General features: G+C 45.2%; 1 protein-coding gene across 1 annotated transcript in view; it reads right to left on the bottom strand.

Annotated features, from left to right (window-relative positions):
* Positions 1-16,312, bottom strand: part of BMP7 (bone morphogenetic protein 7) — a 47,940-nt gene extending 31,628 nt beyond the window's left edge. Inside the window, exon 1 of the mRNA XM_037402901.1 lies at positions 15,520-16,312. Coding sequence (XP_037258798.1) covers positions 15,520-16,036 — 517 coding nt within the window. The 5' untranslated portion in view covers positions 16,037-16,312. The remainder of the gene's footprint in view (positions 1-15,519) is intronic.
* Positions 16,313-17,519: the final 1,207 nt, after the last annotated feature.

Here is a 17,519-nt window from a genome sequence, read left to right as displayed (position 1 = left end):
TTGTGTTTCTTCAGAATACCTTATTCACAGCTTGAGCATGTGAAACACGGCAGCACATAGTGCTGCAATCCATCTACAGCTGCTGCAGCGCACTTAGGATTGCAAGGGGATTTGGGATGTGTGAGAGAATGGAGAAATGGGGGGGTGATGGGGGGAAGAAAGAAATGGGAGTTTATGAAGCTGTTCCTACAGACAGACTCCCTCCATTTCTACCTTCATCCTCCAGGGTTCCAATATAAGGAAGTCTCCCTCATCAGCCTCTCAAATCTTGTTTTTCTTCCCCCTTTCACTGGGATGGGGGGGCACCCAGGACAGTGCTGACCTGGGGATTTGCCCCCAGCAGCTCTCCCTTCCCCAGTACCTTGGGGATGGCATTTTTCCAGAGAGACAGAAGGGCAAGCTGGGGACTCTGGTGATGCCACAAAACGTGGCCATCACGAAATGTCTCAAGCTCTCGTGCTGTCACCAGGAGCAGGGTTAACCAAGGCTGACATTTACCCTCAACAGACTGCACCACCAAGAGATTGGGGCTGTTTCATCTTTCTGTATATTTGACAGAAGGGGAAGCACCTGGACAGCAGCTCTGAGCCAGGGCCCCCTGCAGCTCCCTGCAGGGACTGTGGGCTGCACAGGGCAGGCTAAGGCAGCTGCAAAGCTCCCTGCCCACCAAAGGCAATCCTAGTTCTTCTTACACCCTACCCTAGAAATGTCCCTGTAGCCAAACTGAGCAGTGAGCAAAATGACAGGCAGAAGCTCATCATTACTCCTGCTTTCTTTTCTCTGTCTGCACCATAATGCATAGCATGCCATAACACAGCTTAAGAGCAGAGGTGCACTGCTGTCTAATACACCCCCTAAACCCTCTGGATGCAGCTGTGGGAGGTATGTGAAGATGCAGGAATAAATTTTTCTTTTCCCTCTTTGAACAGAGATGGCTGCTACATTACACTGCTTGCTCTTTTTGTAATTTGGGGACTAGCAAGGCTGCTTTCCTGATGCTGTGAAGTCTTGTGAGGCCAACCTCATGGGGAAGCTGTGCCAGCATTAGATGTGAACTCCAAGTCAAACATTTCACCAGTGCATCCAAGGGTCAAGGAAACAGTGGCAGCATCCTGGGGAGGAGGGGGTGGAATCACGGATGAGGGTCAGGGCAGCAGAGACCAAGGTGGCAGCCACAGCACCAAAGAGGTTAGTACTGGTCTAGAGGAGAAAGCAAGATGTCAGTGTCTCAAGGGGGAGAAGACTGCAGAGCACAAAGAGGGAGAAAAGTTAGTGACAATATGGTTCATTTGAGAAAAATAATCCTGTCCAGCCAGCAGACAAATGGGGCCCAAGGTGCTTCCTGCAACCTGCTCTGAGGCTGGACGCCTCTCAAAAAATCACTGATGCAAAAACCATCAGTCTGCCCTGTCTGCTTGTTCACACAGCCTTGAGCAAATGGAAACACATCCCTAGGCTCAAGGAAGGAGAGACAAGTGGCTGAACACATCTGGTCAGAAATAACATGTATTCAGCCAGGGAAGATAAGAGGCAGTGCAAGAGACTGCTTATAGGGAAACCTAAAATGGGCTGTTTGGGATGAAAGGCAAATTTAGAATAAAAAGATCCAGGTCATTCTTGAAAGCTTCCAAGTGTGAAACAGTTCTTCACCTTGGACCAAATTTCAGATCGGGGGAAGGCAAGAAAGTTTCCATGAAGTGTTTTTAGCCAGTTCTAACCTAACCTCAAGTAAAGGAAGACAGCCCACTTGTGTGACTGGTAGTCTGGAAGGGCGCTCATCCTCAGTGGCGAGGGCAGCAGCACTGCAAGCTTCCCTGCTCTGCTGAGGGCATCTGCTCGTACCCCAATGTCTGCACAAGGGAAGAACTAAGCATCTCTGCAGGGAGCTGGGAGCCTGCAGCACAGGCACCTTGATCTGCAAGAAGGCATGTGCAGAGGACATGCAAAGAAAAAACAAATTGTGCTATAGTAACTCTTCAATGCAATGTTTGATCACACAGAGATGGGACAGCATCAAGTTATGCTCTTGCATTCCAGTAACTATGCTAGGGCAAACTAAGAAGGCTTCAAATGTATTTGATAAATTAGATACTGTTCATAATAAACAGCCTGAGTCAGTAATCTCGGGAAGGTCACTGCCCAAGCGTCTCTGATGTGTTTATACAAAACAGACAGGAATGGCTGAACGCACTGCTAACGCCCCGCAGAGCGTTCATCGGCGCTTGCAGGGCCAGGCTCCTCCGCCTTACGCCGGGCCAGGGAGAGGGGACGCTGCCTGCCAGCCGAGTTTCACCTTTCCAAATCTTGCTTCCAGAGCATGAAGAACTTTATAAAAGTTGTGCTCATAAACTGATGGTTTTCAAGCTTATATGCCACTCATTATCTTCCACTACATGGTTTTTTCAAGTTGCCTTCTGTTCCTTATTACTAGTAGGGTATTATTATATAGCATAAAGTTACTTAACAGAGCAAAAGATTCAACAGCATTTGCAAAACTGATATAGAAAGAAGGACTGGATTCTGGACTGGTACAGCTGGTTTAAGGTATTTTGGAAGTAAATGAAATCAAATGAGAATTTATAATCCTTCCTGAGGTCTGGATTCCATCAGACTAAACTCATTAGGCATTAAGGTGCAGGTGCAGCTAAATAAAGGATTGTTCTGCTTTCCTTAATACCATAGATTCACATCTTGAGTTCAAAATAAAAGTCTTTTAAAAGCACATGTATATATTGTGCATCTACTGGCAGCACTTGAAAGAGAAAGTTCAGCTGATGGAATCTTCAAATGCCTCGTTTTTGTCAAAGGAACGGGCCTGTTTCTGCCCCAGCGGTGCTAAGGGACACAAGTGGAGAAGTGACTGCACATCAGCCGCTTAAGGCTTAGTCATTTCATTTGCATTAGAATTTCTTTCATCTACTGAACAGCTGCCCAAATAAATAACACAGATCTAATTAATCCTCCTTTAACATTGTATTGCCACAACGATACCAGCATCCCCCCGAAATATTCCAGAGTGTGGGTCTACACACGCAGCCGCTCTCTGGGAGGAGCGTGGCGGGAGTCGCAGGCATGGGGAATCAGGCCTTTTTTGTGGTTCCGTGTGGTAAAAGGAAAACAAGAACCAGTTTTCCAGGTTTGAAACCATATGACTTGCTGGATTTCCCAGCTGAAATCCCAGATTTTGGTTGTGTTGAGAAAGTAGTTTGTGGGATATTACAAAATAACCAGTCGATATCAGACATGCAGCCAGCAGGTAAGAATCTCAGCCTTGATTGTAATCAGCAAAATCTCAACTTGGAATGTATACACACTCCGAGCTGTGCCACAAGACCACAGCCGGCTGGACCTTTTGAGCTTGTCTGTGCAATAACCAACATCTGTGCCGTGCTCCGTCAGGCAAGTGCTGGGAGACCATGCTGGGAGACCAGGGGGCAACAAACTATCCGGAGGAAAGGTCCGTCCGCCCCAGAGGGGGAATCCCTGTGAGGGCAGAGCTCCTCTTGCATCCACACTGTTACACCTATTGCACACTTTGCAGGTGTTGCGTATGTGGGAGGTCCAGCGACATTAACACAGTTTATAAACCAGGATTATTAGATAGAAATACAGCGTTTGGAAGGATGGGAGGAAAAAAATGATTAGAGACTTAAATTACTGCTTGAAAAGATACTCCAGAGCGTGGCTTCATGACCTAGCTCACATTCTTCTTTGAGTTCATCGTGTTTCCTCCATGCTGCCAAGACAGCTGAGACCAGGTAGGGCACTGAGCGCAGCCTCCTGGGTTTGAGGCACGGAACCGGAGAGAAGGTCACTGCCCACGGATGATCCTTGTGCCAGCCGCCCCACATCCACTCGCCGCCCCTTTGCCTGCAATGGGACTTGCAGCTTATGCGTAGGATCTTTTTGCTTTCTAGGAATGTTTGCTGTGCAACACATTTATTTTTATTGAGAAACAGGCACAGACTGTTTATTCTTTTAATAACTTGGTATATGGGCCTAAGAACCATGAATATTAAAGACCTGGAAGTTGATGACATCCACATCTATTTCTGTTGGTAGATGTAAAATGCAAGTGTCTTAGACTAATGGCAAGTTTAAACTATTATTTCAGAAACGTCCTTAAGAAGACACACACAGATATAGACATATATATATATATAGAGAGAGAGAGAGAGAGAGATATTTCTGCATATATAGAGTGTTGCATGTGTCTGTCCCCTTTACACTTTAAATGTTGGTGGCCAGTGCCCCAGGCATTAACAGTACCTGAAGGTAAGGAGATTTATCTTTGGCTTAATTCCCACCTGCAATCCCTATTATATGAGAGGATTTTTTTTTTGGTACAAGATAAGCCCATCGGTGACATCAGCAGCACCTAGCCCTGCATACCACACTGCAGATCGCAGGGCTGGATTCCTGACACTGAGCCTCTCACTAGGGTTGGGCCATCCAGGCCTCCTGACTCAGCCCCTAACAACAGCATTTTCTGTTTTGTTTTGGGGTTTGTGTGTCTTCAAACACAATTTTGCAATTGCCGTTCTGGGGTGAAAGATCAGCTGTTGTAATACACCCTTGTGTCCTCGCATCGGTTTGGTATGAATGGAGGGAACGCAGTTCACCTCCTCTTGCGTGCAACTGTTAAAAATAGCATAGAAATGGGAGTATGGCATTTATGAAAATGTCTGAAGGAGCAGGAACACAGACCATTCTTCTCCAGCTCGGTTCCTTGCCTACCAGTCACTACTCTTTGTTGGACTGCAACTGCTAATACAGGGAGGAAAAACTTTCAGAGCATTAGACACACCGACTTAGATTTTCCCCCTCATCTGTAATACTTTCAGTGAAACTCTCATCTCATAGTTGTGGACTCAAGAGCAAAATGACAGTTACTATTTTCTAAAAAGATATTTGGGGTTTGCTGGAACGCGTTTCTGCATCATTCTGCATTCTTTCATCTATTTCTGTATTCCCTGTGTCAGGTTTAATGTAATGTAGCAGTCAGAGGTTTCTGTGGATATAGAGTCTAATATTCTTGTAATTTGATTAAAATGCATGCCACTGAGTTGCAGGAACTATTGTATTCAGAGGTCAAAGTTGTGTTCACACCAATGAGAGAAGTTTTACACCACATGTCTGATTTGCTTCTCCTTTTCACCTGTCTCGGGAGACAAATGATTCATCACATAGTGCTGAAATATCTTCATCTTCTGATTTGGGCCAAGATTTAGAAGTGTGGTTACTCAAAAGCTGCTTTTTGAGTTCAAGAGAAAGGTCTGTGCTGCATGATTCTTTTTCAGCTCTTCTCCTCTGCAGTTTATTACAAGTATATTTGTGTAATTAGGGGGCCCAGTAGTAATGTTGTTAAAATACAAGCAGGCACATTTATTGTTTCCTCCAAAAGGAAACAACCAATCTCTAGCAGTTCTGGTTTTTCCCTGCCTCAACTGAACATTTACTGCTTTATGTAGCTAGCAGATTGTGAGGCTAAAGTTACTTCTTTTTTTATTTTCTTTCTACTTCTTTTTGTTAAAAATAATAAAAAAACAACCGACCCTCCTTTCTCTTAACAATTGCTGGATTTTTTAAGGATACGGTCAGAAAGGGGAACTTAAACTCAGCATGATGTTTATAGTGCCACACAAGCTTCAGGGAAAGTGATGTGCAGTCCTCTTTATTAACATCTAAAAAGTCCCTGCGGGATTATAATGACTGCACAGTAATAAACAAATAAAAGTAGCAAGATTAAAATGTTCAGAATATTTTTAGTGATAGAAGCAGTAAGTTTTAACCTTGAGAACCAGGGGAGGAGCAGCTTGCTAGCACTGAGCATGTGGGTAGAACAGATATGATTAGGAATTGATTCCCATTAGTGGTGAATGATTATCATTGGTGCCATTATAGATATTCGGCGGATGGAAATAACTTGTTAAAATATTGATGAAGTATTTGAACACTACTAACTTGTAAGCACCACAATTCAGAATTTCTAAATTACAGTAATGTTTATTCTTCCACTTCAATGATAAACCTGAACTTGCTTTCCCCTGGGGTGCCCAAGGACTCCCTAAAGTCAGCGGCCGTTTCAGGTACACAAGCAGTGCAATACTACCAGCCCTGTTCCTAACCCTTACTCAGTAAGAAACTTGTCTCTCCATCGCAATTGTAACTCCCAACTACTGATGTTGTATTATTTTATGAGCATTTTTTAGTAGTTCTCCCAGGGTTCTTCTGGTCTTTTTAAAAGTTTTACTGCCACTGTGCTGTGGGAAGAACAATTGGTCGAATCAGAGGACTGAGGCAGCCCCAGTGGTGCCAGCGAAATGAGGTGGCTTGAGGGCAGGATTTGGCCCAGCGGCTCTAGTAAGAGACTCAAAGCTCGACCTGATTTACAGCCCCCAGACTCAGTACGGACCCTGTGCCAGCTCCTCAGACGGTGTCAGCTGTGGTGACTTCACTGCCGGGGTGGCCGGGTGCCAGGTTGCTCCAGCTGAGGATATTGCCTGGTGACATCAGTGGGTTTGCGTGGAGGTGTAACTCAGACCAGCATCGAGCTGGGAGGCTGCAGCCTAACGAGAGGAAACTCTGTGCTCATTTGAAAGGCGGTCCTGCACACCAGGCAGAACTTTAAAAAAGGATGCACTGCGAGATTGTCAGCGTGAGCAGCGCGGTAGCGTTTCCTCATCATAAAGAGCCTCAGAAGGCACTTGCTCGTTTAAAGTATTATTTAGAGGGAAGAGATACTTTCCCTCTCCCCCTCCCCCCTGCCCCCCCCCCCTTTTTTTTTTTTTTAAAAGGGAGGTAGCTTTTAAGAGCTTGCTATGAAGATGTAAGTTAAAAGATTTTCTCTCCTACAAAGCCTGCATAGTTTCCCAGGCCAGGTGGACCCGACAGCACTGACTGCATGCTGAAAAATCTCATCCCCACCCTTCAGGCACTTTAATTGTAAGCCTTTCCAGATACACTGGATAAACACTGTCAAAATGAACCTGAAAGGGTTGTTGTTGGTTTAGCCTTTAAATAATTATGAGTTTGTCTGTCTAATTACAGCATAATCTTGTTTAAACTTGGATGGCTATTTGCAGTATCTTTTTAAATGAGGTGGAATCAGAAACAGTGAAAACCTGAAAATTTACCATTCTTCTACTTTAGGGCAAGGAGAAAAGAATTTTTAGTCCTGTAAAACTTAATTCAACCTGACAACAAAAGAGTCTAACTTGGAAGCTGCAGCAGTAGGATAAAGATGATAAAGAATAGCGTGGGACCGCCAAGATGCAACCGAAACTTAATACTCTGCGGATAAAATTTTTCAAACAGTTTCAAAATAGTTTAAGGTAATTTACTGGAAGACTTGAGTGACAAAGCACATTACTTGAAGTGCCTTTCCTTCACTAGGCACTTTCTAAATTCTTTCTCTTTCATTTCTTTACTCTCAGGAGACTTTTAAATCCAGTGAACCAAAACACCACTTTGTTTGTTGGTATAGCGCAGGGCTGGCACAGATGGCAGACACTGCACCTGTTCCAATAAAACGGGAAAAATGAGAGATAAACCATAGCGCTCATTAAGGGGAATCTACTGAAACATGAACATTTTCTATTTTGAATATCCTCCAGGAATGAAAGGAGAAATACACAAACAGACCTTGTTTTCACCACCATCAGTTCAAACTAAATTTGTTTAAAGGGTATTTGGCATTTGTTTCAGGTACAAAGACAGTATATACCACTAAAGAAAGTGTGATTATGCTTGAATTTCTTTAATAAAGCAAACAGTTTTATCTAGTGACTCCCATTCCTTTACAGAAAAATTATCTGTTGTCAGTTTACTCAAAATCAGTTAATTCCCCTTTTGCTTAGTTGTGGCAGCTTTTTTTACTTTGACATTTTCTCATGCTGAGTAATATCACATTCTTAAAGTCTACTCCATAATGATCAGAGTAACAATATAAACAAAAGTCCTTCTTCTCATCTGTTAATAAATAACTACAATTATTAGGTGGGGGGAACTGTTTGGATAGTTAGCAACAAAATTCACTGCAATATTTTTTTTCTAGGCACAAGGAATATGCTGTTTAATATCTGATAGATTATTAAAAAATTCTTAAATGAGAAGAAACATTAAGTAACAGCTACTCAAAGGATAAATTTCTTCAAACATTTGCCTTGATCATCGGTGGCTGTGCTGTTCAACATCCCATATATCTCCCTCTATTTCTCTCACACATATACACACAAGCATTAAATACAAAATGTCATGAAAATTCCTAAGTATCATTTAATGTTGGCAGCCCTGCACTGTAAAGCCATTTATATAAAACTGTGGTTGGCAGCTCTCACTCTTCCATGGGAACAAATTAACATTGGCATTCCAAACACAGGAAAGTAAGGAAATTAGAAACACAGTTTATATTTGGCCAGTGCTTTGAAATACTGTACCATGCTACTGATGTCAATTAATGAAAAGCAGAATTTTGTGGAGAGCGTCTGGTTTTGAAACACATTAACACACGTTAAACATGTTTGCACAGGAACTGGATTGTAAGCATCTTGGTTCCAAAACAATAAAGCAATTACACTAAAACTTGTAGTCTTGAAGTTGCCATTAATTCAATCCACTCAATCTGGATCACTACAGGTTTTTCACTGACTTCAAGACACACACCACACAAATGTTTAAAAGAACGTGCAAGGAACAGTATTGCAGGGCTTGCACATATGAGCTCACACCCAAGATGGCCCTTATGTTACCTGCTGTAAATCAGGTAAAAAAATGTATAGGTAATGGAGTTTTAGAATGTATACCCAAATAAAGGGGAGCTCAGCAAACGTTGTGGTTTTCATCAACAAAATAAGGATTTCCGAAAGAGAATTTGAATTAGAATCAGTTCAAACTTTGCTACCTGCAACCTTTTGTAGCGAAGATGTTTACCGGCAAAATTTTAAAGACTTCTGGTTTTCACATGTACACGAAAAAAAATCGAGATGGCAGTTTATCTCCTGGCACAACTCCACTGACTTCAGTGGACTTGCTCCAGCATGGAATTTGGCCCTGCAGTCTTTACAACACACTGTTTATTTGTACTGTGATTCAGATATTTTGATACCAGGAATCTTTCATCACTGGAGTTTCTCCATATGAAATATGTCTTGTATTAAGAAATATCAGTTTCACATTTTTGTCAAACATTATTTGTTAAATTCTGTTTGTTACAAAGATGGGAATTCAGCTGTAGTTCAACAACATGGATTGGGCTAATAATGATAAGCAGTGACTAATAGGAGCTAGTCTATGTTTTGATTATTTGCAGCAAAGGAAGCTTCCCTCAAAAACAGTTTCAAGATTAGGAGAGAAAACTGTGTGAAGCTCTAGCAGAAACTACTGCATGCTCATTATTTCAACACAGGGGCATTTCTTTGGCCCAATTCTGTTCTCAATTGTGTCAGCGTAAATCAAGAGGGAGTTTATGGGAATTACTTTGGACGTACAGTTGTATAAATGAGCCCATAGGGCCAGCTTCAGTAGAAATTTGACAATTTACACCAATGAAGACCTAGCCAATAATTTTCTCTTGGGTTTCCATTATCCAAACATACGCGTGTGCAGAACTTTATCCATGTGATTAGTCCTCATCAGTAGTCCCATTTACTTCAAACAGTTGTAGAACAAAAATCTTCATCCTAAAACTAATTTTAGCAGCTCGCTCATTTCTTTAGAAGTTCCTTCCCTTTAGAGAAGAAATATATACGTATAATAACGTATTTTATTTTATATATATATTTAAAAGTGTGTGTATATATATACACACATATATATATATAGGTAATTCATGTGAGTATTTTGATGCAGGCCCCAGAGAGGAGGACTGTACCACTGGAAAGGGCTTAAAATATTGTGGTCTCTTAATGCTGTGTATCAACAGGCAGTCTCTTTATCTGATGTGCTATCAAAATTTGCTTACTGGTGTTCTTGCTCAGATGACTTCATCCATCATTGCAACTTCTCACTGGTATTCATCCAGTTAGAACAATTTAGAGGCATAAAACTAAATGTGTTATCATTTTAACCACAAATTAACAGTTTCCATATAAATATTAGCATTTCCTCACTTGGTTCAAGGATAAAAACCATAATGGCACTAACAGTATATTTGATTTAAACTAATTAAAAACAGAGGCTCTTGCAATTTAATATATTGATTTTACCAGTGGGACTTAAATCTTTTATAATAAGTGTACACAGCTGCACCACTCACCCACCACCACTTTTAAACCTAATCCCTGCATTCCTCCTGACAATAACATGACAGGATCCACACATCCCAGTATTAGCCTTAACCCCGGTGACACTGCCAGAATGTATTAAACTAAAACATCGCAGTGTCCTATTTAAAAGGAGCCTGTCAACAGCTCTGACTAGGCTTTAATAGTTATAATCTTTTTTTTAATTAATGTTTCCAACCACTTGTGTAACCTTCTCTCACACATCTCTTCCCCCCGACCTGAAAATGTGTTTCAAGCTTATTTACAGATGGAAACATAACGCCTGGTTTCGTGCTGCCTGCCCAGAGGCCGTTAACCCTCCTTTGCAGGAGGAGTGATGGGGATGCACACACGCACACAGGAAAACCAAGGGCGAGCAGAGCGTGGGTGGGAGCAGGTCCCGTACGCTTCACTTGTGCCCGACTCCTGTTACAAGCATCACAAGATCTGGCCATCAAGGCTTGTCTCCTTCAAAGCACTTTACAAGCCGCAGTGTTTTGGCTTTTAAACTGCAGTTCCCGGAGGGGGCTTTGCCTCCCCAGGGCAGCCTGTGTGGGAAGAGAAGAAAGACCCCGCTGCTGGGATAAATCCGCCACAGAAGCGTGCGAGCGGGTGGGGACAATTGCCACGTCCCTTTTCCTGGCGCAAGGACATCTGTCCTCAGCTGCTCCGTTCTCTCCTACCACTGCACCCCTACGGCAGAGGTAAATAGTTCCTGTTCTGTTCTGCCATTTTGCGCCTGAAAAGTAGAAAATGAATTAATTTCTCTCTAGAATGGGGCTGTGCATTCACAGAATACCTGCCAGGAACTTGCTGCGTGGTCACTGTACCTCCTACCTTCAGTTTGCTGCCAGCTTCCTACCTTAGCTCATCTTGTACCACCGAGTGTTGCATATATACATACTATCCAAAACAATTACAGGATGTACCTGTTCGGGCTTGAGAGCTTATAACAGCGCTAGGTGGAGGAGGGCAAAAAAAAAAAAAAAAAAAAAAAGCCGAGGGCTTGGCCTAATGTATGGACAAACCATGTGATCATGACCAGGCATCCAGGGCTAACATTTAATCTGCTTTGTTTCAAGTGGGAAATATGTGAAGATCAAATAAGTTCAAATCCAGGTCAAATATCCTTGAAAATCTTTGATTATATAAGCAGGAAAATGAGGTTTAAAAGAAGTGATTATGAAAGGGTTACTAAAAACACAGCTGTACGCGTACTCTTATATCTGAGGCTCTCCAAAGAAAAACTGTGTGACATCTATATTAACCTTTGGCTGTACACCAATGAAGGCCTGTAGTGAGCTGGAATGCAAGGCAGCCCCTTCCAAATTTTAACACAAGCCAGGTTACAGCTGCAAATGCCTGCAGCCCGTGCTCACTTTATAAAGTATTCCCCGAAGGAAATTTTTTAACTGTTATAGAATCTTTTTCTAATACCCTACAGTGTTAAAGCCTGTTATTAAAGGGCAAAGAGATGGTTCTCCATGCCAAACACTTGTCAACAAAAAGGATAGCCAGATGGTATGAAATAAAAGGAAACTTGGGGGCTCTTCAGCTTCTTGATTTACATTAAGAAAAGCCACTTTCATGTGCTCCTTCCAAGAATGACTAATTCCCCCCCTCCTCTTATTTTTTTGCCAGGATTAAACAAGGTTGTTCATTTTATAATCAACCACGAGGCAAATTAACAAATTGCGTATCACTTGTGCCGACTCTTTTAAAAAATATTCTAAGTGAATCTGTTTACCAAGGCGAGATTACCTGCATAAGGACAACTCACTTATTTTTAGAAGAGAGGATCTAAGTAATCTAGAAGATGTTTACTCCTTAGTTGCTGTTTGTAAACTTGAAATTAAAACTTGTGCAAAAAATGCTTCAAGTTTTTTCAGTTCCTAAACCGGATCAGTTTGTAAACTGTACTTGGACAAGATCTGAAATGAAATCCCAAATACTGGAATTATAGTAATAAATTTTATAAAATTAGCCAGTAATTAACTGACTAGCTTAGTCAGACCACTGTGGCTAACTTCTCTTTTAATTTACATGTAACTTCATTCTTGACACAAATCCATTCCCCATTCATCTTAACACAGGTGTAAGCTAAGACAAAATGTTGCCTGTGAATTAACTGGTTATAAATCTAAATCTAATTAATTGTCAAGATTTTACAGTAACATTACACGCCTAGTACAAAGCTCCCTGCAACATAACCATGAAATGGAGCACCTGTATTCTGGTTCCTCCCTACCAATACCTAGGATAAATTCTCTGGAATAAATATACACCGTACCTCCATAGAAATCTGGGGGGGTGTGGTGTGTGTGTGGGGGGTGTTCTTGGGTTTTTTTACTATGTAGTCCAGTAAATCTTGCAATGTAGATTTTTTTTTTCACACACAGATATATATATATATATATATATACACAAAATTCCCCCCCCCAAGTTGTATGACTAGGTAGATGAAGACTATAAATAAAGCAGAGAAGTGCTTCTGTAAATTAGCTTTTGGAAGCCTGGAGTAACATGTTTTATTTATTGAAATTCAGAAGTATTTTCTTTACTCACTTTTACTTCCTCCATTCTAAGATGAAACTTTATTATGCTGTGACACTTCCTCATTGTGATGGCTCTGGTATAGTAATAAAAGCCTACCTGTGAAATGCAATGCTCACAGAGTATCTCTTACAAAACTAGGACACAGTTTACTACAGTCTGCATTTAGGAATTCAGCTCTGCTTTAAAAGGGATCATTGTAGAAAGTTTCCAAAAAAAATCAGTTCTACAATAGATCTTCTAATTTTCCCTGGATGTCATAGAAAACTGTACATATCAAAGCAGGTGTTGTATTTGACTATATACGGGAGCGAGTGGCTGGTCTAATTCATTAAAACATCCATAAACAAGCCTGTCTTTGTCCTATAAAGATGAAAGACCGATGACTATAATGGGATGAAAGGTGTGCACAGTGATGAAGAAAGCTGTTATAGATCTGTGTCCTTTTTAAACTCGTCCTGGCACGCACTGTTGACAAGGGAACAAAACAGTACAGACAAACCTCCAAAATGTGCCTTGCTGGTAATAATTCCACCTGTCCTTAAAACTATTGGATTTTGCCTGCACTCTTACTACTCGCCAACTATGCTGACAGCAATTAAGTAAAATGATAGTTAAGAATTTTGCATCAAGAACACTTTCGGATTACTAAGCCGACTACAAAAGCCAGCAGGGTCGAAATGAATGAATATATCCACTACAGTCACCACGTCGCATCGGGATGCCAATTATTATTTCTGTACAGTTTATACAGGTAAAACCTGCTGTGTAAAAAGTTCTCACACAAAACCAGACATAGCCAAAATGTAATTTTTATTTCACAGTTTATGGATCGATTCCTCTCCTATGTATCCAAATAACTGGGGACATCAATGCCTTTCAGGAAAAACTTCCACAGGCTGCAAAAGTGACTTTTCCTTACATTGGATGCACAGGACGGGAGCGCTGCAGTTTCGCTGATGAAAGTTACTAGTAAACAACTACACCCGAGGAGCGGTGCTGCTGCCCCAGAGCTAAACTCCCTTCCATTAGGTACTTACATGTTTCATAAAGGTTCTCTCCTCTTTACAGACATGGAAACAGACGTGTGAATTTCACTATCGTTATTTCAACATCCTTTGTCTTCTCTTCAGGACTCTCCCTGCACTCTGGTCGTACTTGGTGTAGGACCCAAGAACCACAACATTAGCAAGATCACTCTTATCTCTAAAGTCAAATATTTGACCGCCATTGGTACTGTTGGCTGCTCAAATATTTGATTTTACATGTATCATTGCTGATCAGCTTAAGTATCTAGCAGCATTTAGACAAACACTGGAAATCCAAATGGAAAGCACGGGCACTCTCAAAGAGCACAGCCCCCAGGCCAGATGTAACTCAGAGCTTCCCACCGTGAAGCCGGTGGTGGTTAATAAGGAGGTGCAGCTCCTGCAAACCAGAGATCTCCCACAGTGTCTCCCTATCATGCAAGAATTGTGCCGGGGATGGCTACCGTGTCTAATAATTATTAACGTGTGTCACAGAGCTTTTACAGCTACTGATCTTTTCAAGTTAGTTAAAGCGCTGGGATTAGAGAGGCGGTGATTTAATCTTTGTTGCCTCTGAAGTTCCAGACAGTGGAAGTGTCCAGAACAGTGACATCCATAAAGGTGTTAATGGATTTATTGGCGATGGGGGTGTCTGTAATCCCTAGCGGGTGACGTGCTAGAGGTGGGCTCCTCTTGCTCTTTGCGTATCCCTTTGTTTGGGACAAAGTTCGAGTTGATCTTGTTTTGGAAATACTGTTCAGGTTGTCTTGAACTTGCAGGCACCCGCGCTGTGCGTGGCCGTGGTTGGAGAGCTGCACATGATGAGGGCTAAATACGGGTAGAGTGAAGCAGGTCTATAATTATATATTTAAAATAGAATGCTCATCCCGACAATGTTTTTTTACTCAAATCCGGCCAAGTCAGTCCACACGGGTGTGCAATCTACAGCAAGCAAATGGAAATCAGATTGGGCCGTGGCATCCAATTAGGGAGGCCTCGCAAGCGGCGCACACAGCATGCCAACTTGCGTATCATTTGCATAAAGCCATCCACATGTGCTCGGGAAAGGAGGCGGGTTAGCTGCACAAACCGGGATCAACACAAAAAGCTGCAGGAGTGAAGCGGGATTTGCTGTGGAATCCCTCTCAAGCCATTAGGGAAGCGTGTGCGGGCGGCTCGGCCCCCCGCGGGAGCGCGGGGCTCGGTCCGTGGGGGCGGCCCGGGGGGTTCTGCCACCCGCCGCCACCGGGAGCCCGGCGAGGGGGCTGTGCCCGCCTTGGGGGTGCGGGGCGCGGAGCTGAGCCCCTGCGTGCCCCCGTCCCGTACCTGCACACCCCGCTTCTGGGCAGCGGCAAGCGGCTGCCGAGGGGGAAGCCGACAGACCCGAGCGCTCGGCGTGCGGGGGCGGCGTGGCGAGGGGCCGGGGCTACCCGGGCGGCCACTCAGAGCCCCCTCCTCGTCGCCGCCGTTTAACGACGGCCACGCCGCAGGCCGCCACCTGCCCTTGCTCGCCCCCGCGGGCTGCCACTCGCCCGGCCCCCGCCGGGGCCACCTGCGCGCCGGCCCCAGCCCTCCCGCTGGCGGCCGGGGCCCTGCTCCAGCCCACCCTCCCACCCCTCCCGGACCCGGTCCCCCTGCCCGGGCACCCCGCGGCCTCGCCCGGGGCCGGCACTCACCCAAGTTGACGAAGCTCATGACCATGTCAGCCTCGGTGAGGAAGTTGCTGTCCTGCAGGCTAGCCAGGGGCGGCCCCTGGGTGCTGAAGATGGGCTTGTAGGGGTAGGAGAAACCCTCGCCCTCCTCGGCCGCGGCCCCCGCCGCCCCCTCTTCCACGGACATGGCATTGTAGAGGTCCAGCATGAACATGGGGGCCGAGTTGTGCTTGCCGTGGAGGTGGGGCCGCGGGCGGTGCGGCAGGCCGAGGATGGAGAGGATCTCCCGCTGCATCTCGCGGCGCTCGGGGCCGCGCAGCCGCCGGTGGATGAAGCTGGAGTGCACCTCGTTGTCCACCGTGAAGTCGGCGAGGACGCAGCGCAGCCAGAGGGCGGGGGCGGCGGCGCCCAGCACCAGGAGCCAGGAGGCGGGCTGCCCGCGCCCCGCCGCCGGCATCGCGGCGCGGCGGCGGCGGCGGCTGCGGAGGGGCGGCGCGGGGGGCGCGGGGCTGCCCCGCCGCGGGACGCGCCCCACCAGCATGCGCGGCGCGGAGCGGCGCGGAGGGACGGCGCGGCCCCGCGCTCACTGCGGCGGCCGGCAGCCCCCGCGGAGGTGCCGCAGCCCGCTCATGGCCCGCCGGCGGCGGCGGGGGCTGCCTAGCGGCCCCGGCCCATGGACGGGGCGGCGGCGGCGGCCCGGGGCGCTTCCCCCGGCGGTGGCGGCGGCGGCGCTGTGCCCGCGTCCCGCACGCCGCGGCGGAGCCGTGTGTGCAGTGCTGCTCGGCGGAGCGGCAGCGGGAGGTTGTCTCTGGTGGGAGGAGCAGGCTGGAAAGCCCAAGCGCTCTCGCTCGCCCGCTCCAAACCGCTTGGGAGAGAAAATCCCTGTAACTGCCTAGAGGAGGAACATCTGATCAGGTTGCTTTTCAGGATGTTTGTGGAGGCTGCTGGCGTGGGGGCGCGGGGGAGCCGGTCCCGAGTGCTTAAATTAGCGCGAACGTAATTAAGGAGAAGACACCCCGGGAGGGAGGGTGGCTTAGGTGTAAGGAAGGGGCCCAAACTCCCAGAGGCTTTACAGATGCAAGTACAGTACATCGGCCGTCTGCACAAACACGCACACGCAGGCATGCTTTTTGCTCCCCGTCCACCTTTTTGTTTTTTTAAGAAGTACAGAAGGGAGACACTGCCCGGCACAAAACCTACAGCGCTGAATTATTTAAAATGTGGTGATTGTATTCTCACGCACGTAGGCAGGTATGCCTGCGTGCCTGGAGCCCCGGGTCACTTTTGCCAGGTGGCAGCGGGGAGAGCCCATGGAGAAGCATCAGAGGTTATCATTCTGATAACTTGCCATCAGAAATCCGAGGGGCAAGTTATCAGGAGCTGTAAAACCAGCAACATTTACTTGGGTTGGAACCATCAACCTGTGCACTCCGGTGGTTCGTGCCATGATATTATCCTGCTCTCTCTCCTTCCCCTCCTGCTCTCTGATCCACACCTTCGTGGAATACTGCCGTGAGATGGCTTGTCAACTTTTTAAAGCAGTGACTGTTTTGTTGTGGGGTTGGTTTTCAGGGTTTTGGTGTTGGTTTTTTTTAACTCAGTGGGTGTAACATCTACAGTAATGGAGCCCCAGCCCTGGTTAGTCCAGGTAGATGTCTACTGCAACAGGAAATAATAATAAAAATAATAATAGTCTCAGATAACAAATGTAGACTACTGCTTCCCAAATCTTACTTGGAAAACAAGGGGAAGGCAGGATGGAAGGGTTTATCTGGGTCACTGAATCCAGCCCGAGGTAATTTCATAAACCATATATATATATATACATACACTAAGTTTATGCTGATATTAAGATTCATTCCTTAGGCAAAGGAGGAAGAAGAGGGGCAGGGGATAAAGGAGGTCAGCATTGGCTTTTTGATAGGTTTTCAGATGGGCAATATCCAGTAGTATCCGGCACCAGGTCCTGCCATCTATTCTGGAAACTAATATTCAGTACTTCTTTTAGCTCTTATGTTTAATAT

The sequence above is a fragment of the Falco rusticolus genome, chromosome 10 (assembly GCF_015220075.1).
Source record: "Falco rusticolus isolate bFalRus1 chromosome 10, bFalRus1.pri, whole genome shotgun sequence".
Classification (NCBI taxonomy): domain Eukaryota; kingdom Metazoa; phylum Chordata; class Aves; order Falconiformes; family Falconidae; genus Falco; species Falco rusticolus.
Note: the sequence above shows the minus strand (reverse complement) of the source record. Positions and strands in the feature narration are given on the sequence as shown.